Here is a 24,166-nt window from a genome sequence, read left to right on the forward strand (position 1 = left end):
AAGTCACGTTTATCGTCACATTTTGACTGGCCACGCACAGAGCGGGCGCTGCACTAGCTTAGATTAATAGGAGTTTCAAGGCTGATCGTGTGACAGGTTGCCATTATGGTAAAAGTCCAGGTTTGTACATCTGTTGTTTTTTTGTGTCTTTTTTGTCTTGCAGATTTCCATTTTTCATCTGGCAGACGGCTCCCATTGTCCTGGAGAGGGGAACCCCCCCTCACATCATCCTCTCCCCAGCTGTCTCCTCAACCCCCACTTCCCCTGTCCCCCCAACTCCCATCTCTATCACCCCCCCCCCCCCCCACACCCCCAGCTCCTCTCTCACAACAGCTCCCAAACCTCATCACACACATCCAGCCCGTATGGCAGACCGCCTGGTGACATCACGACCCGGTGGCCAGTCCCCGTCCAGTAAGATGAGCCCGTTTAAGCTGGTTCTGCTTGGTGACTCTGCTGTGGGGAAGTCCAGTCTGCTGGTGCGCTTTGTCAAAGACCAGTTCCAGGACTTCCAGGAGAGCACTATCGGAGGTACGGAACCAACGCCGCCCCGTTCCCCAGAGAACGCGAATCAGTTCATCCTCCATTTTCTAGTTGACGTTGGACTCCTCACTTTGTTGCTGCAGATGGGTCTCAGATGAAGTGAGCGTCCGTCCTTCTGTCATACGTCCGTGTTCTCGTCTCTCCGTCTCCTCAGCTGCCTTCGTGACACAGATGGTGAGCGTGGACGGCGTCATGGTCAAGTTTGAGATCTGGGACACGGCGGGTCAAGAGCGCTACCACAGCCTGGCGCCCATGTACTACAGAGCCGCCCACGCTGCCATAGTGGTCTACGACATCACCAACACGGTACGGACGTCTTAACCAATCAGTCTGTCTCCCTCACTCTTTAGACCAATCACAGTACACACAGTGTTTCTCTGGGGTGCTCCCATATGCATATGTCTTAATGGTGCATTCGTTTGTGGTCGGAGGTGGCAAGTCGCAAGTGGCAAAATACCTACCTCCGACCTGTGTGCATTCGAGCTATATACCATTATATCACAGTTACCTAGTTATATCTATATACCATTATATCACAGTTACCTAGTTATATCTATATACCATTATATCACAGTTACCTAGTTATATCTAGTGCATTCGAGCAACTGGGGGCTGAGAAACATATCCGAATTTGCGACGAGGAAGTGAGAGTTCATGCGGTGTTTTATTTAATAATTCCTAGTAGCAAGTCGCAATTTGCCACCTCCTAGTTATAAACAAACGAACCATAACTATCTCACTTTTTAAACATGCCCTCCATCCTATCTCATACATTTGTCTTTTTCTTTTCTGTATAGGAGACGTTTGACAGAGCGAAGAGGTGGGTGAGCGAGCTCCAGGAACAAGCTAATCCAAACATAGTGATTGCCTTAGCTGGCAACAAGGCTGACCGATCTGCCAACAGAGCTGTGGAGTATGAGGTGAGCTCCCATACATGCCGTGGATGCCAGCAGACCTCCCGAAGTCCGATAGATACCCCCGTGTCAGCTGTGGATGTCGTAGCATGTCCATAGAATATTCTCTCTCCTATGATGCTTTTAGCCTCTCTCACTCTGAAATGTAATTTAATGTAATGTATTGCTTTATAAATGTTCTTAGCCGGTAGACAAACATACTCCAGGAGCTTGCTCGATCGCCTTGTTGAGAGGGGTCAGGGAAGAATTTTTACAGCTCACTTATCTGACCCCCGGGTGATTACTGTTTTTTTGCTTCCCTCTGGAATATGTAGGGGTGGGTCGTATGCCCACCTCCCTTGTTCTCTGTAAAGCGCATTGTGTTGCCTCTGGGTATGAAATGCGCTATACAAATAAAGCTTTGATTGATTGATTGATTGACATGCAGACTGTACTGTACTAATACTGTACTGACACACTGTACCAGGTGAGCTCCCATACATGCAGACTGTACTGTACTAATACTGTACTGACACACTGTACCAGGTGAGCTCCCATACATGCAGACTGTACTGTACTAATACTGTACTGACACTGTACCAGGTGAGCTTCCATACATGCAGACTGTACTGTACTAATACTGTACTGACACTGTACCAGGTGAGCTTCCATACATGCAGACTGTACTGTACTAATACTATACTGACACACTGTACCAGGTGAGCTTCCATACATGCAGACTGTACTGTACTAATACTGTACTGACACACTGTACCAGGTGAGCTTCCATACATGCAGACTGTACTGTACTGACACTATACTGACACACTGTACCAGGTGAGCTCCCATACCAGCCAGCTGCTCCCATCACAGACTGTATTGTACTATACTGACACTGTACCATTACATTACATTACAGTCATTTAGCAGACGCTTTTATCCAAAGTGACTAACAATAATTGCATTTAACGTAGGAAAAGCCAATGTACTACTACTTGCCAGAACTCACAAGTGCATCTTCTCTCTAAAACAAGTGACTAAGAGCATAATCTAGTGCTGAAGGCAAAGTGCAAGAATAGCAATCTAAAGTACAGTGCAATACCATTCAATACCTGCTAGCTGCCTTTACACTTGAATATAATGTTGTTGGAATACAGGTTATTGACCTTTCTGACCTTTCTTCCACTTCTCTTCCAGGAGGCTCAGGTCTACGCTGCAGACAACAAACTCCTCTTTATGGAGACCTCTGCCAAGACCGGCATGAACATTAGCAACCTGTTCTTGGCCATAGGTGAGTCATATGACATTGTCTATTTTATCACTAATCATCAGCCGCAGCAGCCTGTGTGTGTGCGTGTGTGTGTTCTCTGTTCTCACATGTAATAGACAGCATGTAATATGTAATAGCATATTCTTTAACCAGCATACAGTAGTTTGTGTGGCCTGTTCTGCACGACTGCTCCAAGGTGTAGTTCCTCTATATGTACACCAGAGGGCAGGGCAAAACCTCAATGTCACTACAGTATATCAATACATATAACACATCTATGAACATATAACACATCTATGAACATATAACACATCTATGAACATATAACACATTTATGAACATATAACACATCTATGAACATATAACACATCTATGAACATATAACACATCTATAAATTATCACGTTTGTGCCTTTCTTCTCTAAGAAGTGACATCTAACTACTTTGATGTGACGGCCTCAGATGATAATCTCTTTATTGATGGTACCGTAATCTGTTCTGATTTCCTCTAGCCAAGACGCTGCCCAGAAACGAACCGCAGGGCGGGGCGGGAGGCCGTGGAGCGAGAGGAGGAGGAGGAGGAGACGGAGGAGGAGTGGACCTCTGCCAGCCCCCCCAGACCAGCAGGGCCAAGTGCTGTGGACTCTGAGGCAGGAGGCAGAGTAGACTGATCACTAGTGAAGGTGTAAATGAAAGCTTGATGAGAGGATGCAATACGTGGGAGGGAGAGGATAGGGCTGGGTGATGCTGGATGAATCAGCACCTGTACTCTGACATCCTCCTCAAACCAGGTCGTCTTTCAGTCAGTGATATGATCCTGTGTTGTATTTGTTTGGTTAACCATATCCAATCACAGAGATTTGCAACAGGAGATGTCATTGGCGGCCCGGCCTGCTGTTCACACAGGGACAAAGGGATTTCAGAGGGGTGGAGTCACAGAGCACAGGTACTGTTTCCCAGAGGGCGCAGGGTCATAGGTCACCAGTGCCACTCGGACTGAGAGGAGCGTCACGTTTGGGTGATAGGCTGTTGTCACTAAAGGAGGCTTTAGGCACCGCTGCCTTTGAATCAGAGTATTAATCCGAATCATGTATTAATATGAATCATGTATTAATATGAATCAGAGTATTACACACAAAAACACATATTTTAGTTCTGCCTGAAGAGTTCTTGTTCTTGGAAACTTCCCAAGTGCATTGTACTCGTTTTATGAGGAAGTTTCATCATCTTTCTACAGTTTTGACATTTTCTGGTTACCTCATGTTTTATGAACAGATTAAGGGGCTTGTATATTTTTAGTATTGTTCCAATATAGCATGATTAATAAATTCTCTGTACTCCATTGAAGCCAAGGCACAACATGCACTTTCCAGTGCAGAGCAATACCAAACTTGAACTTTGATAAATGACAAACCTGTTCTATTATTGTTTCCTTGGTGTTTGTAATGGATGTGAGAACAAGCGGTAGGACAATACTGACAATGAAATCCACTGAAACACATAGGGGGTGTATAAAATATGTATTATTTTAAAAGAATATATTTCATTCTAAAATATACATAAATACCATCTCTTAAAACTATTTGGTGTACATACGATATGCATCTGCATTCCTGCTCCATTTTAAAGAACTAGACAGTAGTATTGTGTGAAATATACTTACCCCTTCGCAGCATGACACTGCAACATTGTGATGTCCGCTGCCACAGAGCTAGTTGTGCAAGTCTAGTGCAGCGTGCTTTTTCTAATGTGGTAAAACCTTGTTGAAAACCAACTTGTATTTTTTTTGGGGTCAAAGTACTAATTGTTTTCAAAATAATTGGAATATTGTTCCTTTAGATAAATTGAGACATCCAGGAGCATTTACATACAACACACTGTACTGTAGTTTATCAACATAACACAATATTCAGCAGTGTTTAAAAAGAATTACAAAATGAATCATCAAAACACTTTTCTCCCTTAGAAGCAAAAATTCAGGCAACAGACATCATAAAGAAATACAAAACATTCAGAGACATGTATCAAAGTTATAAAGTATTAATTTGAAGTAACCCTAAACATACTAATTTGACATCCCTTTCAAAGCACCCCTTTTTAAGACATTATCTTAAATATGATATATGAAGATATTAACAGCTGTATTCTGACTTGAGATGCACAAAACGCACTAGAACACGCAGGTCAGGTGAAAATCAGCCGTAGTAAGCATGCAGACAATGTACATTTTAAAGGTGAAACAGATCTATGACCTTGCCTCAACCACAATGTGCTGATAACGATAGATAAATGATTGCAGTATTTTTGTCTTTACTTTGTGTCACACACATCACAGGTTTCCCAGAAGCTTCTTTCGTTAAGAGGCTCTGGGGCCATTCATTTAGAGCGTTCTGATTGGTCAACTGGTCTGGGCAAGCTCTCTGATTGGTCAACTGAATGGGCTAAAGAGCCTCTTAACGAAAGAAGCTTCTGGGAAACCTGCAGATCAATATATGAAACAGGATCCACTGTCCAGCAATGTCACATACAAAAACACATTAATTAATTTCCCCCAATTCAGTAGTTTCTCTGCAACTGTGCAAACACAGGACCTCACAAGCATTGAAGAATGTACAGTACTACAATTATCTCAGGTATTTATATTTTATATATATTATATGGAATGTCATCCCCCTGATTTCAGTTAGTAGCAAGAGTAGATTCAACCAGATTTGTTTTTCAAGTTGTGTTGAGGTGAGAAGGAAAGTCAAAGTCCTTCATTAATAAAAAATAAACGTTCTTGTGAAGGCCAGTAAGAAAACATGACCATTCATTACCATAAATGGTATCAATCCCTTTTAATGTACCCTGACGGCTGCTCCACTGTCTACTGATGTGACGACAATCTTGCCAGCAGACAATCTTTGTTATAAGAGCAAAAAATAGAAAAAATAAATCTTTCCAAGATCTAAAAATCACAACTTGCCTATATGAAAAATCTGAGGCCTGTTTGTATCCTGAAACATATGAGAACGAAGTGTAGAAACAGCCTGAAGTGATTATCAGCAAGTTAAGTATAAAAACAAGGGCATTTGCTATGTGTATATGAATAGCAAGATAACACAAGTGCAACCTTGCAAGTGGTGCTGAACATGCTATAAGAGCTGGCTAGCCTGGCTTTAGAGACGTCTGCACACATTACTGGAAATCCACTCTAGATTAAGACACCTCTGATTGTTGGCCTTGCAATGGGATAGCATTTTATAGGAGTAGAAGCACTAACTGCTCTAACTGCTGTTTCTGTAACCTGTGAGCACACGTTCAAATGTGACCTCTTTTAACCCAACGAGCCAAACATTTCTTCGGACTTAAGACATGACGCAGGAGTCATTGGGGTTTCGTGGCTCCTGGCCGGTGGCTGTACTTCCTCCCTCCTCCTCCTCCTCCTCATCACTATCCCTTGGGGAGCCTTCATCGTTGGAGGGCCCTGGGGAGCCTGCGTCGTCAGACGGCCCTGGGAAGATGTTCTCCAGCTCGGGTGTGTCTGCGGAGGCGTCTTCGTAGGTGCTGATGCTGTCTGCGTCCTTGCCCCCGTCAGGGGAGGCGTCTCGCCCGTCCTCCGCCGGGCTTCCTCCGGGACTCCTGAGAACGCCGTCTTTAGGGGGCGAGGCGCCCAGCGACAGAGAGGGCATCTGCCCAAAGGTCTTGTTCACCATTCTCTGCAGCTTGGTCAGGGCGCTGTCTCCGTCCGTCACATCCCCCTCCCCCCCCGCCGCCTCCTCCAGGTCCACAGACGAGCCCAGCTGGGCGTGGTCGAGCGACGGGGGGCAGGGGGAGCCGTCTGAGGCCTTCCTGAAGAAGGAGAACAGGCGTCCGGTCGGAGTGTCCAGAGGGATGCTCTCCAGGCGGTTGATGGAGGCAGGTGCACCCTGGGGAGAATCAGCCTCTCTGATTGGTGCGTTTTCTACGTGCTCCACTGCTTCCTGTTTCACAGAGTCTTTGTCTTGCTGTGCTTCTTCCTTCTCCTGCTCTCTGACCAGAGAGTACACAGGGACCGCTGGTATGGTATTCCTCTCCTGCACAACAACAACAACAACAACAACAACAACAACAACATGGTTCAAGGTTTAAAGGGGTAGTGTCCTATTTTGGACTATGCGTTTTGTCTAACATGAATCTGACACATGGAGAGAATCATTTCACTGATCACTAAATTATTGAGCAAGATTGAAATTTTCGTCTGGCGCAACTTTCTTTACAATGGAAGTGGGAGGGGCATAGGAAAACGCAAAAATATGTATTTTTTTTCCAAGACGGGAAGCTCATGGTTTAATCTTCCTTGATCTCAATATGCTGTCCTGTGAAAAGTAGGCTATTTACAAACCGAATGTTGAACAACGGTTACATTTGAAACGGGACTACTTCTACAACCGCACTACCACTGTAACCTTCCGTTCTGTTTGTTATAGAGACGACACATAGTCCTCCGCTGGGCGGAAGTTTACAGAGGGAGTGCGGTTTCAAATGTAACTTGTTTCAACATTAGGTTTGTAAACAGACTACATTTCACAGGACAGCATAGAAGTACAGAGCATCAGTACAGAGAGAAAAAAATAAAGGGTGCCATTTTAATTCTGTCAGAAGACAGACAAGACTGGAACATACAGTACATTCAAGTCTCACCTGGTTTGTGTCAGTGATTCTATAAGACAACCTGCTGAACAACAATCTTATCAGTTCGTTGCAACATTTACATTCCTTGGGGCATGGGCTGGGAACACACAGCCAGGCCAAGTCAGCGTTCCTGTTTCCAGAGTGGAACACGCACAGCCAGGCCAAGTCAGCGTTCCTGTTTCCAGAGTGGAACACACACAGCCAGGCCAAGTCAGCGTTCCTGTTTCCAGAGTGGAACAGGAAGCGGGGAGCCTAGGAATGTCTGTCATCAAGTGGTCAGTTTGGCAGGGCGTCCTACGTCCCTGCTACCTCCTACATCCCAACCACAAGGCTATGGCCATGTGACTGGATAATACTACGTTTTACATTATAGCACTATCCTTTACATTATAGCACTATTCTTTACATTATAGTACTAGTGTTTGATATTATAGTACTAGTGTTTGATATTATAGTACTAGTGTTTGATATTATAGTACTAGTGTTTGATATTATAGTACTAGTGTTTGATATTATAGTACTAGTGTTTGATATTATAGTACTAGTGTTTGATATTATAGTACTAGTGTTTGATATTATAGTACTAGTGTTTGATATTATAGTACTAGTGTTTGACATTATAGTACTAGTGCTTGATATTATAGTACTAGTGCTTGATATTATAGTACCAGTGCTTTACATTATAGTACTAATCTTTAATATAGTACTAGTGTTTGATATTATAGTACTAGTGTTTGATATTATAGTACTAGTGTTTGATATTATAGTACTAGTGTTTGATATTATAGTACTAGTGTTCGATATTATAGAACTAGTACTTGGTATTATAGTATCTCTATCCTGCTTTTACTGTTCTACACTAGAACACACATGCACACTTGTAAAAGTGCATGACATACAGATACTGCACACACGTGTGTACCTACTCAGATGGGGTGAGTTTAACTGGTATGGGAGCTTGTCCCCGAGACAGAAGCAGCAGCATTTCTCCCTGTTAGCTTCAGCAAAGTCAGGCTGAGTAGAGCTGACACGCCCCTCACAAACCCAGTTACGCAACCCCGGGCTGGCGCCCACTAACAAGCCGTTAATCAGCCCTCACCGCCAGAACCAGGAAGCCTCTGCTTGTGCTTCTTTGTATGATTACATAAGCTCCGCTACCCCATTACCTCTTTCAGTCTCTCCACCTCCTGCCTCAGAGAGAGGACCGTGTGCTCCAACTTCCTCTTTGCCTCTCTCTCTCGCTCCAGCTCCTGTGAAAGAGAGGGACGAAAGAGAGACGTACGAGTTAGGAGGGCAGTAGAACAATGCAGCCATGAGGAGTGTTGGAAGTGAGGCATCATCACCACACCCACCACTGGTTCTTGTTCTGTAACTGGGTCATGTTTGGGGAATGTCTTTAAGCAGATGGTTTGATCATCTGCAGCAGTGCTGTTTAACCCTGCTGCTATACATGTCTCAGATAGTCCTCATAACTGAAGTTTGTGTACTACAGGACCTTGGGTGGGGCAGGGGGTGAACAAAGGAATATTCATCAGTCAGTGGATTACAGAGAGTGTTTAGTAACCGTGTGTTCGTTTGTGTGTGGCTGTGTTAGTGTGTGGGTGTACCGTGCTAACTGTTAGGGTGTGGGTGTGGCCGTACAATGCTGGCCTAGCTGTGTGTGTGTGTGTGTGTGGCCGTACCATGCTGGCCTGGCTGTGTGTGAGTGTGTGTGTGTGTGTGTGTGTGTGTGGCTGTACCATGCTGGCCTGGCTGTGTGTGTGTGTGTGTGTGAGTGGTCATGTGGCCCTACCATGCTGGCCAGGCTGGCTTCTCTCTGGGCCTCGGCCAGCATCTCCTCCGCTCCCTCTAGCGCCTCCTGCAGGACGTCCACCTGGAACAGCAGCACCTCCCGTGTCTCCTCCAGGCCCCGCAGCTCCTGCAGCACCTCCTCGTAGCTCGCACGCAGCTCCATCTGCACCACAACACACTCCAGCTCAGCCCGGTGGCTCTGGCCTTGCTGACTAAACGCCACCCAGGCTACATCCGTGGGCGGCGTCTCTGCGCTAAGCTGAGGACATGCAGGCAGCGTGCCCGTAGGAGTGGGCAGTTTCAACTGGTCACATGACAAACACACAGGACTATCTGTGGGAGGCATATTATATACATGTACCATATTATATACATGTACCATATTCACTATCACTATGTACCATAGTCACACTGACTGAAGACCCACAGGCACACTGTCAACAGACAGTGGCATCTGATCATGTGACGAGCACAGACGCCTTATCGGTGGTCAGGTTTATCTCGCCACTGGAATGATCAGTCAAATAATATTGATAGTTCAATCATGGGGGGGGGGGTGGAGGGCTGTGCCCTTGCAAAACACTCTCTGTGTCAACACCGTCAGAAAATCACCATTTCAGGGAGTCCCATGATCAGATCCTGCTCCGACTGCTGAAAGTAAATAAAAAAGAGGAAGCACATCACTTCACAGGCAACGCGTCAGCAGTCACAGCTAACGGATCTAAATACAGCAGGACAGACATCTTGATGGCAGCAGAGCTGCTCGTGTTTGACTCTACCTGACTGTCACTCCTCCTCTTCAGAGTAGATCTGCTGTCGCTGCGTGTCAGGCGCCTGGTGGAGCTCTCCGCCTGACAGAAGACACGCATCAGCGTCATGTTTACACGGCCATACAATTCAACATACAGCAACAACAACTGTCTTCTGCCCACGCCCAATATTTAGTTTCTGCAGTCGCGTTTGTTCCGCTGGTACATGACAACGCCTTGTGCTGATCTGACAGGGATCATCAGTAAATCAATACCTGTCCAGGAATTGCACATTGGTGAGAAAAATGTCAGAGACATCCATTGGGAGGGAAGACTATGCATACTGTTAGCCTAACTAAGCGTGTCATGCAAGTTGGTTATTGATGTTGAATTAATAACACCTATCAACATATAGAAAGCAGGTCACTGACGAAGTGTATACCCACTATTATTATTCTTTTTTAATGTATTTAACCTTTATTCAGTAAATCTCATTGAGACACAGGGTCATTCTCACGAGACCTGGTCAAGACTATTAATTATTCAAGACATTATTCATAGAGTGCTAATGAATAATGAATGAGTGATTAAAAGCTTGATAAAGCCTGACTTCGTATCCCTGTCTCCATGTAGAGTCTACATGTAGACTATACTAGGCCTGGCCCTGCTATATAGGCTACGGTAAAAGGTTTTGATTTATTGGAGTAACCTTAGACAGCGGTTATGAAACAGGGTATTTCCTTTTAGCTAAAAGAAGCTGTCCGAGTGAGGAAGTCTAATGGTGCGTTCGTTTGTGGTCAGAGGTGGCAAGTCGCAAGTGGCAAAATACCTACCTCCGACCTGTGTGCATTCAGATATATACCATTATATCACAGTTCCCTAGTTATATCTATATACCATTATATCACAGTTACCTAGTTATATCTATATACCATTATATCACAGTTACCTAGTTATATCTATATACCATTATATCACAGTTACCTAGTTATATCTATATACCATTATATCACAGTTCCCTAGTTATATCTATATACCATTATATCACAGTTACCTAGTTATATCTATACACCATTATATCACAGTTACCTAGTTATATCTATATACCATTATATCACAGTTACCTAGTTATATCTATATACCATTATATCACAGTTACCTAGTTATATCTATATACCATTATATCACAGTTACCTAGTTATATCTATATACCATTATATCACAGTTACCTAGTTATATCTATATACCATTATATCACAGTTACCTAGTTATATCTATATACCATTATATCACAGTTATCTAGTTATATCTATATACCATTATATCACAGTTACCTAGTTATATCTATATACCATTATATCACAGTTACCTAGTTATATCTAGTGCATTCGAGCAACTGGGGGATGAGAAACATATCCGAATTTGCGACGAGGAAGTGCGAGTTCATGAGGTGTTTTATTTAATCATTCCTAGTAGCAAGTCGCAATTTACCACCTCCCAGTTATAAACGAACGCACCATTATAAACGAATGCACCATAAGTTCTTCATAGAAACAATGTAACCGCCTAGTAACCGAGGCGAGGGCTACAGGCTAGGCTAATTGAGGCTAAGCTAAACTACAATTGACGTTACTTAAGCCTAGCTATGCTGCAATCTCCTTGATCGACTAAGTGCGACATTTTAGAGGTTTTAGTTCATGCAAGTAAGCATTACGTGGCTAATTAGGCTTAATGTTGATGATCAGACTTTATTAGATTTATAAGATAGTACTGCAAAGCTGCTAAGCTATCTTAGTTGACATGACTGTTGCTGTAAACAATGTCGACGTGATTTCAGACGTCTAGCCTCCCTAACGTCAACATACCTCCTTGATAATCTCCCGGAGCGACTCGTCCTCGCTCACTCCCCGAGAAAGAGTCCTTTTCCTCGGCGACCCAGCTCTTTCCAAAGTCCCCGAATGCATTTTTCTAGCACGGAGCACAAGAAATATTCGAGGTGTATCTTGAGAAGTTCATGAAATGAGTGAAAGTCCAGCCGCCAGGGTGTTTTGTGTGTGTGTGTGAGTGAGGAGTGTGTGTTTTGTGTGTGAGTGTGTGTGTGTGAGTGAGGAGGGCGCAGCCAGGAATTGACGCCCAGATTGGAGGCGGGGGCTGGGGCGTGGGAGGACCGTGTTGCTCCCCTGCTCGCCTCTAGGTTTCCTCCTCAGCCAGGAAAAAGGAGACAACTCTTTACTGTAAATAAAAAGAGTAAAGCGCACAGTATTTCAAGTTAAACGCAATGACAAGATTATTTTGAGCCACTTTCATTCAATAGAGTGGTCTAGCCACTGTGGTGAACAGTAGGGTTACCAGGGTTAGTCGAAATTATATTCAGAGGGGTTAGGGTAATTTTGTAGGCCTAGTCTACTAGCAGCCTCGATCATAAGTGCTTGTACGAGCCATAAAACCTATTTCTTTGTAATTCAACATGATGACATGTTTACGGTGGCATGGTAAGTTTTCAAATTCTCAGTCTTTGATGGACCTTAGTTTGCAGCTTGGCAACAGCAGCTGTAGGCTACATTCCTCCAGTAGGTGACGGTAGTAGGCCATTAGTTCACTGTTGCTCTGAGCAGACGGAAAAGTCAATACCACCAATTTGACAAAGAGCCCGAGATAAGCACACACTCAATTAAAAGTCATTAAGTATTTCAAGCATAGCCTATATCTTTTTAATGGTTGAGAGTCATGGGGGAGGCGCGTCACTTGAAACTGAGCTGTGGTCAGTGTGGGCACTGTACTGATAAAAAGTAACTGTGCCATCTAGAGGCTCACACTTGTACTTAAGCCTCACTAAATGTTATGTCATTTCTTCCATAATGACTGCACTGTCTGGTGTTTATCTAACATGTTATTTTTTATAGAAAGTAAAGTAGAATAGAATAGAATACAATCTTGAGAACATGCGCAGACAACTGCAATGCAGTCTAGTCTATAGGCTATATAGGCCTATCTATATCTATCTATAATAGTGATTAGTTCACACGATTGATGGCATAACTTTGGGCATTGGAACAGTGGAAATGAACATATAGGCTTACTGTGCATGCAAATGTGAGATGATGGCAGAAATGGTATGGTTTTATACTTATGAGAAAAAGTATGATTTGATTCTGCAAGCCTTTGTGTTGACCAGGAAATTAATGATGAGACATGATTTACAGACTAAACTCTACATGCTCTATGCAAACACTTGATTTGGAATTGAAATGGCTATAGCCTAGTTTGCATCTACTTGGCTGACAGATGCTGCTTTATGTAGAAGCCGGTGCAGTAGCATATTTCCATTCTGACAGGACTGCTGCATTTGTAATGACAAGCTGCAGTTTAAAAAAGTGTTTGGGGCATCTCGAACAAATTAATATCGCCTAGACAACTGTTCATTGACGAGATGGCAGCCTATACCTTGATTTTAATAATGGGAAATTTGTCTATATTTCACGTTACACTAACAATGTTTTCATTGAGAAAAAATGCATCAAAATAATGCGGCCTCAAAAAGATGAGATATAGAACATGATTAATAGGCCTACAAAATCTGATAGGCCTAAATGTGCATATTCATCATACTTATGAACTGTCCACTATATCCCCCGTTTGCATTCCCTCATGAAATTGCAAAAAAAAAAGAAGAAAAAAAGTAGACTATCCGACACGACGTTATTCTAGATAGTCTACTTCAAGTTTGAATCGTTCAATACAGTAGTAAACTGAACAAGCTTTGCTCGCCAGTCCATAACCGAGCTGCTCCCTCCCTCTCTCTCCTCTCTCCTCTTGACTTGGTGACAGACCCTAACAGCCTTTTGTTGCAATCTTAGCCAATGGAGACGGATTACGACACCAGGGAGCGGAGATATATAAAGAGCCCTTTTGAACGTACTTGCACATTTTTCAATGACACATCTGAACACGCACACATATGGACTTAATTGTTATTAGATAAGACTATCAAAACAACCTTTACATGGGGGGCGCGTTTTGCACGAATTAGCAGGATAAGTAAGATTCCGACATAACCCATTGAGACGCACTTCATTCAATCTGGTACTCTTCTGGGCTACTAGCCTATAAAATCGGTGGAAAGGGCGACCCTATTTAAGTAATTGCTCATCATTGGTAGCCTACCTTGGTAAGGTAAAACAGGTTGCGACTAACATTTCAGAGAGGGACAGAGAACGGGATAATCTGTGCAGAAAGTTGTGTTGCCTGACCAGTGCACCGTCATGCCGAGGTATAACTTTTTACTGTGTCTGATGGTGCTGATCTGTCTGGGACTGTCCGGGAGTGACGAGCCTGACCTCTTTGCGCCGCCGACCAGCGAGATGCCCACGGACGGTCTGTCGCTGCTGGACGAGGAAGCGGGATCCCACGAATGCTCTGCGTGTGTTTGGCGAGAGCAGAGTAAAGTCCTGAGGCTGGAGACCATCAAATCTCAGATCCTGAGCAAGCTGCGACTCAAACAGGCTCCTAATATTAGCCGGGAGGTGGTGAACCAGCTGCTGCCCAAGGCGCCTCCTCTGCAGCAGCTCCTGGACCATCATGACTTCCAGGGGGACGCGTCCTCGCAGGACGAGTTCATGGAGGAGGACGAGTACCACGCCACCACCGAGTCGGTCATCACCATGGCCTCGGAGCGTGAGTAACACAACTTACCTTGTTCAGAACTGTTGAATTTACACGGACTGGGAGTTGGGTAAGCAGCAACTCGTTGCCATCGAGATAGTGACTTTAACCGAGTGGAGGATGTATAGGCTAGTGTCGTGGACCGGGTGACAGCCTGGGGTTTTGAACGTCAGTACTTGGAGAGTTAAGATCCCATTTTGCAGATTTGACAGTCAAGTTCCGGATCCCTCAGATTGGACTAATGACGCAGGATCAGCTGTCAAAATACTCTATATGAACAGTGAACTGTGTGAACAGTGAACTTGACAAATCAATAAACCAATTCAGTGCCTTGTCACTCTAAGACAGCTAAAAAATATAAATTTACTCTGAAGTAGGCTAAATTCCATAACCTCATTCCCAGGCCTATCATTATAATCATTAGTAGGCTAGGCCACCTATTAGAAGGCCTATTAGTAGGCTAATATTTCTCAAAAGTCGGTTTATTTTATTTAGCCTGATTTGACCATCGCCTAGAATAGCATATAGCCCACAAGATCTATAGGCCTATACATACTTTTATTTTGTTTTTTTGTTTCCGTACTGTCCACTTTGCAAGAACTGACGCGCGCTGAGCCTGGTGCGTCTCTGGACACGCGCCTGGTCTAATTCTCATTCCTGTCACAATATTCCTCTTCCAGATACGATCTATGGCCACATGACATCCCTGCATGATATGCCGATGTCCGTGTGCATAAATCAATAATGATAATGGAGCATTTGGGAAGCAGACGCACAGCACCGAGCCCGTGACATCAGGCCATTCCCTGGCATTAGTCTACATTTGCGTGCATAACATTTTGGCAAACCATATACATGCGGTTTAAGTAGACGAATGGCAAGTCAATGTAACAAACGCGTGGAATATAAGCCTAGGCAAAACTGGACAAAACTTACAATTAAGAAAAAACCCAATAGCCTACTCTAAAATGATAGTTGAGCCCTGGCAGCTGTGCCCTGTCGGTCCTTTATAGGAGGGCCCTACCGGATTCCCTGCTGTTCATAGCACTGAGAAAAAGTGTGTCCAAAAAAGCTGCCATTGTTGTCCCCATGCAGCGGTCCCCCTCGACCGCACTTGCCTTTTAAATGCGAAGTTTATAGGCACAGCTCGCTTTTTTTCCCTCCGAGAACACAAAGCCAGGGAAACAGTTGGGGTCGAGGGGAGTGTGTGACCTTTTCGCTGCGAATCGCCGGGGTTCAACAACATTTACACACATAATATATTCTGCACAAGGCGAACGAAAAGCCGTGCAAATAATCCGTTTTTTCATGAGTGAACAAAGATCGGTCTGTGTTCCCTAAACTAACCTCTCGCTTGACTGTCACAAGTCTTGCGCACTCCTACCCCATAATGAACTTCACCGGTTTAACTGCCGCTTGAGCGTGAAACACGTTGGTTGAGCCACGACCATCTTACAATTGACCATTATGGTCAAGATAAATGAGTGCCTGTGCTGTTTGTCTATTCGTAGCTTCCCACAAACCAAGATCAGTTAGGTCTACTTTTATTTACCCTTTTATATTCATTAGGTTTAAATGCGCAATTAAAAGCAGAATCCTTGATATTTCCTGCTGTTCAAACTTCTATCAATGATACAAATGTATCTTGTAAAGTTAGGCTACTTATGACTTTAAGCTTACGCCTCCTGTATAACTATAAACCGTCATCTAAGGCCATGTATCCTACACACGAGCAGTTTGATGTCCCTATCCCATCCATAAAGGGGCAGGGTGCCAGTTGAAACGAGCGGTCTGTACTATAGCTGTGATTTATTCCATCTATCATCCACCCTGCAGGGCTGCTCAGTGACACCAGCTCACACAGATGCCCCATAAATGCAAGCACATGCACTTCTTGAATGAGTCATATCTGATGCCAAATTAACCATGACCCATGGAAATCTGGGTCCGTTGCCATTGACAACCTTCTTATACAAGTTCTATCCGTGGTCGTCTATAACAGAGGCATTGCCCTGGCCAATGGGAGACCTCTGATGAGCGATGCTGTTGCAGAAGAAAGTGGTCCCCATGTTTTGAGGGCTGTCAGTTTTAATGTGCTTCAGTGTTGGAATGAGAATTGTGGGAATTTGACAGTAGAACAAGTAAAGCTTCAGACCCAGGACATTTTGAATAGCACGGGCCTCAATGCTAACTTAAACTGAACACTTGAAGCTCTGTGAACATGGGTCCATGGACAATGTTTCTGTCAGTCATTGTCTGATGGTCAGTTACTTTGTTTTGAATATGCTGCCTTCAGTAACACTCCTACTTCATGAACTAATGTACGTTAGCCTTTAGCTGGCATCTTTGCAGAATGGCCCATGCAGTCTCTCTTCCAGGCTTAGCGTGTTCAGCTGTCTCTGCCTGTTGAGGTCATATCTGCTCTCCCTTCCTCCTTTTCTGTTCTCTCTCGCTTGCTGTCTCTCTCCCTCTCTCATCCCTCCCTCTCCCCCCCCTCTCTGCATATATGTTCGGAGAGTGGGACACACTGCAGTGTTTTTTTTCTCAGGCGAGGCCTGCATAATGTCTCTTGTGTTGGAGGGTTCCACAGCTGTGTTGGAGGGTTCCACAGCTGTGTTGGAGGGTTCCAGTATGTTCCGTCCTGGGCTGTCCCCTGTCGCCCGGCGCTCACAGACGTGTTGAACCTGTCTCTGCTCGCGTGAGAGCCTGTCCTCCGGGCCGGATACCACACAGCTGCTTCTGTCCGTTAGCGAACAAGTGATCAGCCTTGGAGCAGCATCTGCATCTGCACCAGTATGACATGGGTCTGGAGAGAGAGAGAGAGAGAGAGAGAGAGAGAGAGAACGCAGAGAGACGTTCCCTAGGCAGGAGCAGGGAGAGAGAGAGAGAGAGAGAGAGAGAGAGAGAACGCAGAGAGACGTTCCCTAGGCAGGAGCAGAGAGAGAGAGAGAGAGAGAGAACGCAGAGAGACGTTCCCTAGGCAGGAGCAGAGAGAGAGAGAGAGAGAGAGAGAGAGAGAGAGAGAGAGAGAGAGAGAACGCAGAGAGACGTTCCCTAGACAGGAGCAGAGAGAGAGAGAGAGAGAACGCAGAGAGACGTTCCCTAGGCAGGAGCAGGGAGAGAGAGAGAGAGAGAGAGAGAACGCAGAGAGACGTTCCCTAGGCAGGAGCAGAGAGAGAGAGAGAGAGAGAGAGAGAGAGAGAACGCAGAGAGACGTTCCCTAGGCAGGAGCAGAGAGAGAGAGAGAGAGAGAACGCAGAGACGTTCCCTAGGCAGGAGCAGAGAGAGAGAGAGAGAGAGAGAGAACGCAGAGAGACGTCTCTTAGGCAGGAGCAGGGATACATTACTTAGTGTTTATTGGAGTTGTTGGCCATGACTATTAGTAGGTCTGTAAGATATCTCCTTTACTCATAAACGTCAGGAGAGGGAGTTAATGTTTGTTCTGAAGTGCTCTGCTACTGGTGCAGGAAATCCATGTTCTGTATGTTCTGTATGTTCTGTGTGTTCTGTATGTTCTGTATGTTCTGTATGTTCTGTATGTTCTGTGTGTTCTGTATGTTCTGTATGTTCTGTATGTTCTGTGTGTTCTGTATGTTCTGTATGTTCTGTATGCCGCGGAGCAGCGCAAGCTTCAGCGTCCTCTCTCTCCATTTTGTCCTCTTTCACACTTTACGTCTCTCCCACCTGCCATCTTCATCATTTATCTGCGGTCTCTCCGTGCCTCTCTCTGCCCACCTCCCACTCTCTCCCTCTGAACTCTCTTTCTTCTCCCCTCTCTCCTCTGGTGCTCGCGGAAGAGAGGAGGACTGCATCTCTCTCTCGCCCGTGGCGTCTCGTTCTCCTGCTAGATTAAAAGACTCAGATAGAGGAGGGAGGACTTCAAACACTATTCCCCGCGCACCTCGAACCCGATCACCCTCTCACGGGCGTGCGCGCTGCCTTTGATGGGCCGTGCGGGTTCACACGGTACGCGCTGAACTGGGCCGGCGCCAGGCACTTCTTAGTATTCACTCCAGGTACGTGGGTGCTGCAGTGGGGGTTGACAGGGTCCATGCTTCCTGGTCTCTAATTACTATGAAATTTCATGGAAAAGTGGGGCTATTTATATCACAGTGCGGCACTTTCCTTACTGTAGCATTCTCCTGCTCCGTACAGTGTGTTGCGAGGATACCGGCGCCGTGCCCGTTGAATCAGCGAGAGAGGCAGGGCGGCGCGGTGATTCTGTGTAGCTGCTGGTTTGTGCTGCAGCGTTGTGAATCATTGTACACTTTGGGTATGTGTGTATTATTACAGAAAGCTGTCTATTTTTGCACGTATGCTGAATCCGACAAACGTGTGTGTGTGTGTGTGTGTGTGTGTGTGTGTGTGTGAGTGTGTGTGTGTTTAGTGCATGGTCTGCCTGGGCGGAGGTGGGGTGATGTTTTGACCCCAATGGGCCCTCATTTGTCACCAGCCCTTGGTATTGAGATCAGACCTTCCTCTCCCATCAGCCCCCTTCTCTCTCTTTCTGACACACACACACACACACACACACACAAGCGCGCGCACACATGCACGCACACACACACACACACACACACACACACACACACACACACACACACACACACACACACACACACACACACACACAGAGAACACAACTGCGTACATTTGGAAAAGGTTTGTTGGTAATTTGTCACCCTCCCTGTCCCTGGATGGTCTGAGTAATTGGCCCATCTTATTGCAATTTGACCACTTATGTCCAACACCTGCGGTCAACCATCTGGTTCAGTGGTGAGCTGTGAGAGATCACCATGCTGGAAGGATCAAAACCAGAACCACGCAACAAACTACCTGGGGTTTGAAGATGAATTCAATTCAATTAGTTTATTACAAACTTCAATGGAGGAGCATCATCAAAGTTAATTTATATCATGAATATATGATACTTCACTAGGAGCATGTGCTGCTCTGTGTCCTGCGTGCCAAGACGTTCCTCAGAGCTCAGCACTCTCTCACCTGACCTCCCTCCCACACCTTCCATCATAATCCCAAACCCTCCCTAATAATCCCACACCCTCCCTCATAATCCCACACCCTCCCTCATAATCCCAAACCCTGCCTCATAATCCCAAACCCTGCCTCATAATCCCACACCCTCCCTAATAATCCCAAACCCCTCCCTCATAATCCCACACCCTCCCTAATAATCCCACACCCTCCCCCATAATCCCAAACCCCTCCCTCATAATCACACACCCTCCCCCATAATCCCAAATCCTTCCTCTAATCGCAAACCCTCCTTCATAATCCCAAACCCTCCGTCATAATCCCACACCCTCCCTCGTAATCCCACACCCTGCCTCATAACCCCCCCCCCCCCCCCTCCCTACGAACCCCATTGCACCAATGATGGGAAGGAGCAGAACATATGTGACATAACAGAACGATGAGAAGACATGAATTATACTACTTCCAATCCATCTATAATCCTCAACTCTGTTATATACTCACTGGCCTACTGATTTCGGCACTAATTGCCATTTTCATTCCAAAGGCATTATACTCTACATTTCAAAAGGCAGTACCTTTTGGGTTATTTTTTATTATGAAATACCACATACAGTATTTGCTTCATTTGCAAATGGATGCATTCCCAAAACGATTAGACCCACTACTGCCTAGATTCTGATTGGTGCAATATAAATATAAGTAGCTAGGTGGCATTTTTGTTGTCTTGTAACACTACACATAAATCCATGCTTGCACGCACACTCACATATTCATGGGCATATACACATGGACACACGTCGCACGCACACACACACACGCACACACACACACACACACACACACACACACACACACACACACACACACACACACACACACACACACACAAAGTCCCCCTAAAAAGTCCCCCTATTGACAAAAAGGGTCACAGAGTTCACAGCTATGTGATATATTGGACGAGGAGCCTATTAACCTCATCGGCTCTCTTTCTTTGCCAGCAAAGAAGAACCGGTAGTAGCTTGAACAGCATTACCCCCATCACACACACACACACACACACACACACACACACACACACACACACACACCCACCAACCAACCACTCCCACCCCAAAAAACACAAGTCTTTTATAGTGTTGACCCTATAAAAGGGTCATTTCCTGAAGGTGCAGGAACCATAAACATTAAGAGGCAGAGCGCTAAAAGGACAGGCCGGCAGAAGACGGACTGTCTTCAGTCCACCGGGCTGTGTTTGCGGGAAGTCGATGACTAGGTGAGGTTTTTATATATTTATTCATTCCATGGAAAGCTATGTTTGAGAGGGACACCTGTTCTCACTCTTGCTCAGTTGCGTTTAGGGACCAGCTGAGGGACAGATAGACTGTGGTGACTTGTTTGGACGCTGTGTCACTGCTGGTCTGTTTAAAAAGAAATAAAAAGGTAAGAAACTGGCAGGGCTGTTGAAATAGCACAACATGCTGTCAACTTTATGGCTAATAAAATTTCAAAGGGACCAAAGTCTATTAATATGGGGGACAAAATTTCGCCAGGACGTTCAGGAATCTCACTCCCTCCACCCTCCGATCCCTGTTCCCACGCTCCTCTCTCCCAGACACACTAACCTTCCACCAGAAAGTTGAGAATTCTTGCCTTAGGACAAGGAATAAATCCCCATAAAGACACACAAACACAAGACTCTGGAAACCGACACACAACACACAGCATGGAATAGCATAGGGCGGGCACGACATTTTACACTACATTAAACTTTAAAAGCTGCAGAGAAATCACAGAACACGACAGGACATTTTGTGTTTCCCTGGGTTCATTAAAATATCACTATTGTAACGACCATCTGTGCTGTCAGAGTCATGTGTGTACCCTGTAGTGAGCTGGCACGGTGCTCAGTGCCATAAAAGGCATTTGGGAAGGCTATGATCCATCAGTGGTCCATACTGCCATACTACCATTACCATACTACCATACTACCATATTATGGTACTACCCTACTACCATTACCACACTACCATACTACCATACCACTACACGTACTACCATACTACCATTACCATACTACCATACTACCATATTATCCTACTACCATACTACCATTACCATACTACCATACTACCATATTATCGTACTACCACACTACCATTACCATACTACCATACTACCATATTATCGTACTACCATACTACCATTACCATACTACCATATTACCATACTACCATTATCACACTACCATACTACCATACCACTACACGTACTACCATATTACCATACTACTAATACCATACTACCATATTACTATACTACCATTTACCATACTACCATACTACCATTACCATACTACCATATTACTATACTACAATACTACTATAACCATACTGTCATATTACCATACTGCCATTATCATACTACCATATTACCATACTAACAATACCATACTATCTTATTATCATACTACCATTACCATACTACCATTACCATTCTACCATACTACCATAATGTCATTACCATACTACCCTACTACCAGACTGCCATCACCATAATACCATATTACCATACTATCATACTACACATACTACCATAATACCATACTACCATATTACCACCATACCATATTACCACCATACCATATTACCATACTACTACATACTACCATATTACTATACTGCCATACTAACATACTACCATAATACCCTACTACCCATACTACTATATTACCATGCTACCATACTCCACATGCTATGCATACTACCATATTACAATACTAACATACTATCATATTGCCATACTGCCATATTACTATTCTACGCATACTGCCATACTACACATACTACCATACTATAATACTACTATACTAACCATATACTGCCATACTATAATGCTACCATACTGCAATATTACCATACTATAATGCTACCATTCTAATATACTACCATTTTACCACACTACCATACTGTAATGCTACCATACTACCATACTATAATGCTACCATACTACCATACTATAATGCTACCATGCTGCAATGCTACCATATTACCATACTGGCATATTATAATGCTACCATACTACCATACTATAATGCTACCATGCTGCAATGCTACCATATTACCATACTGGCATATTATAATGCTACCATACTCTAATGCTACCATACTAACATGAACCGTACTAACATACTACTGTACTGTGTGGACAGAGGGAAGGATAGGCAGGGGTGAAGAAAATGGGGGGGGGGGGGGGGGGGGGGGAGGGACGTGTCCACAGGGAGCAACAAGCAGCCCAGTCCTATCCTTAAGGGACAGAAATCATGGAGTGATTTTATAGGTACACTTAAAAAGACCTGAAACAGATGTTACGTCTCACTAATAAAGGGAATAATTACTTCACACCAGTAATTAAACTGTGTGTTGGAACTCGTGGGGAGAGGAGGGGAGTGGAGAGGAGAGAACAGATAAAATGGAGATCATTGAGGGGATTATTACTGACGGATGAGTTGATGGGGGTGTGGGCGTGTGAGCACTGTTCTGGGGAGGGCTTTGGAGACGTTTATGGAAGGGTCCATTAATCCTAAATTAAGGCATCTAAGCAGAGGAAATGCAGCGTGGACATAAAGCGTGATCCCACCAGGACGCTGCCACGCCGGAAAGATGCTGCATGAGTATCCACATGAAAATTTAATTAGCCTCTTTTAAGTGGCCATGAGAGGGGCGCTTTACTGTATTCATCGCCTGTGGTTGCATTTCCGTGCGGCATGCAGAGATCAACTCAGGAAGCTCGTTATGGGAGGCACATTGTCCAAATGTCCAAATGTTCTTTGGGGCCAAAAGCCAAGTTGTGTTTCTGTACAGTGTTGAGGGGGGAAGGCGGAGGGGGGGGGGGCAGCAGAGCATGACTGAGTTTAAATAAGAAAACAGATACTCCCACATCGTATGGACATCTGTTGAGTGAATGGAATGGATACAGGATATAGAGGGTTTTAGCGGAGGACATGGGGTGAAAACAGGATTGGAGAGGAGGGCATGGGGTGAACTTTGGTTGACCAGGCTGTATCACACTAACTTTGTCCGAAGCCTTTACTGGGGGAGGGTGGGGGGCTTTACTGGGGGGGGGGTGGGGGGGGCTGTGAGGCCAAAGTCACCGTCACCCAAAGACAGGAGGCATGGAGAGCCTCCATCAACACCTCATGTCTTTTAGGTAGTTAGTGACGTGGCGGAGAGGGAGAGCTGCTGGTGACGGGGGGGGGTGGGGGGGGTGGGGGGTGATAGAGAGAGTGAGAAATAGATATTTATGGGGAAATCAAAAAAAGGTCAGAGGACACAAACTAGAACAGTGCATTGTGGGTGCCTGTCTCTCCCTGCGCTGCGCCCATCCTGCTGACTAAGTTTACCTTACACGTTCACTGTCGGAACTGTAAATGCCTTGTCATCCGATGATTCATGGATTTTGGTGCAGCAGACGTGTCAGTGTGAATATACGTTAGCGCTGTATCAGCGCAGCACGCCTGCAGGCTCCCAGGACACATGTGCTCATGAGATATAGTCATAGATTCTATATTATTGTTGTAGTAGTACAGGAGCCTAAGATTAGCTGGCTTTAATA

The 24,166-nt window shown here is 44.9% G+C and overlaps 3 protein-coding genes across 4 annotated transcripts in view; 2 read left to right on the forward strand and 1 right to left on the reverse strand.

Annotated features, from left to right (window-relative positions):
- Window positions 1-365: 365 nt before the first annotated feature.
- On the forward strand, window positions 366-3,354 carry LOC311311265 (ras-related protein Rab-5B-like; the record flags this gene model as incomplete). Its single annotated transcript, XM_084440946.1, has 5 exons — window positions 366-531; window positions 698-849; window positions 1,341-1,463; window positions 2,634-2,727; window positions 3,218-3,354. The coding sequence occupies 5 exons, from the start codon at window positions 366-368 to the stop codon at window positions 3,352-3,354; spliced, it is 672 nt and encodes a 223-aa protein (XP_084297072.1).
- A 942-nt stretch (window positions 3,355-4,296) lies between these two features.
- On the reverse strand, window positions 4,297-11,916 carry LOC311310984 (uncharacterized protein). Of its 2 annotated transcripts, none has more exons than XM_084440589.1 (6): window positions 11,764-11,916; window positions 9,929-10,000; window positions 9,762-9,797; window positions 9,151-9,312; window positions 8,525-8,608; window positions 4,297-6,760 (listed from the first exon to the last, which is right to left on the reverse strand). In XM_084440589.1, exons 1-6 carry the CDS (start codon window positions 11,860-11,862, stop codon window positions 6,053-6,055), a joined length of 1,161 nt encoding a protein of 386 aa, XP_084296715.1. In that variant the 5' UTR covers window positions 11,863-11,916; the 3' UTR covers window positions 4,297-6,052. The 2 variants fall into 2 exon arrangements, with proteins under 2 accessions (XP_084296715.1, XP_084296714.1); XM_084440588.1 differs by having other exon boundaries at window positions 9,762-9,800.
- Window positions 11,917-14,160: 2,244 nt separating this feature from the next.
- LOC311311181 (growth/differentiation factor 11-like) overlaps window positions 14,161-24,166 on the forward strand; it is a gene marked incomplete at both ends in the record, with an annotated part of 17,722 nt that continues 7,716 nt past the window's right edge. The window contains one exon of the mRNA XM_084440842.1: window positions 14,161-14,572. Within this exon, the coding sequence (XP_084296968.1) occupies window positions 14,161-14,572 (412 nt within the window). The remainder of the gene's footprint in view (window positions 14,573-24,166) is intronic.

The sequence above is a fragment of the Borostomias antarcticus genome (assembly GCF_949987555.1).
Source record: "Borostomias antarcticus genome assembly, chromosome: 7".
Lineage (NCBI taxonomy): Eukaryota > Metazoa > Chordata > Actinopteri > Stomiiformes > Stomiidae > Borostomias > Borostomias antarcticus.

Excerpts from the sequence above, each read along its gene's own strand:
- LOC311310984 (XM_084440588.1), bottom strand. The coding sequence starts at position 11,862 with ATGCATTCGGGGACTTTGGAAAGAGCTGGGTCGCCGAGGAAAAGGACT. Across the intron at positions 9,313-9,761 it reads TCATGGGACTCCCTGAAATG|ATGGAGCTGCGTGCGAGCTA; the intron begins GTGATTTTCTGA and ends GTTGTGGTGCAG. Across the intron at positions 6,761-8,524 it reads AGGTGGAGAGACTGAAAGAG|GAGAGGAATACCATACCAGC; the intron begins GTAATGGGGTAG and ends GTTGTTGTGCAG.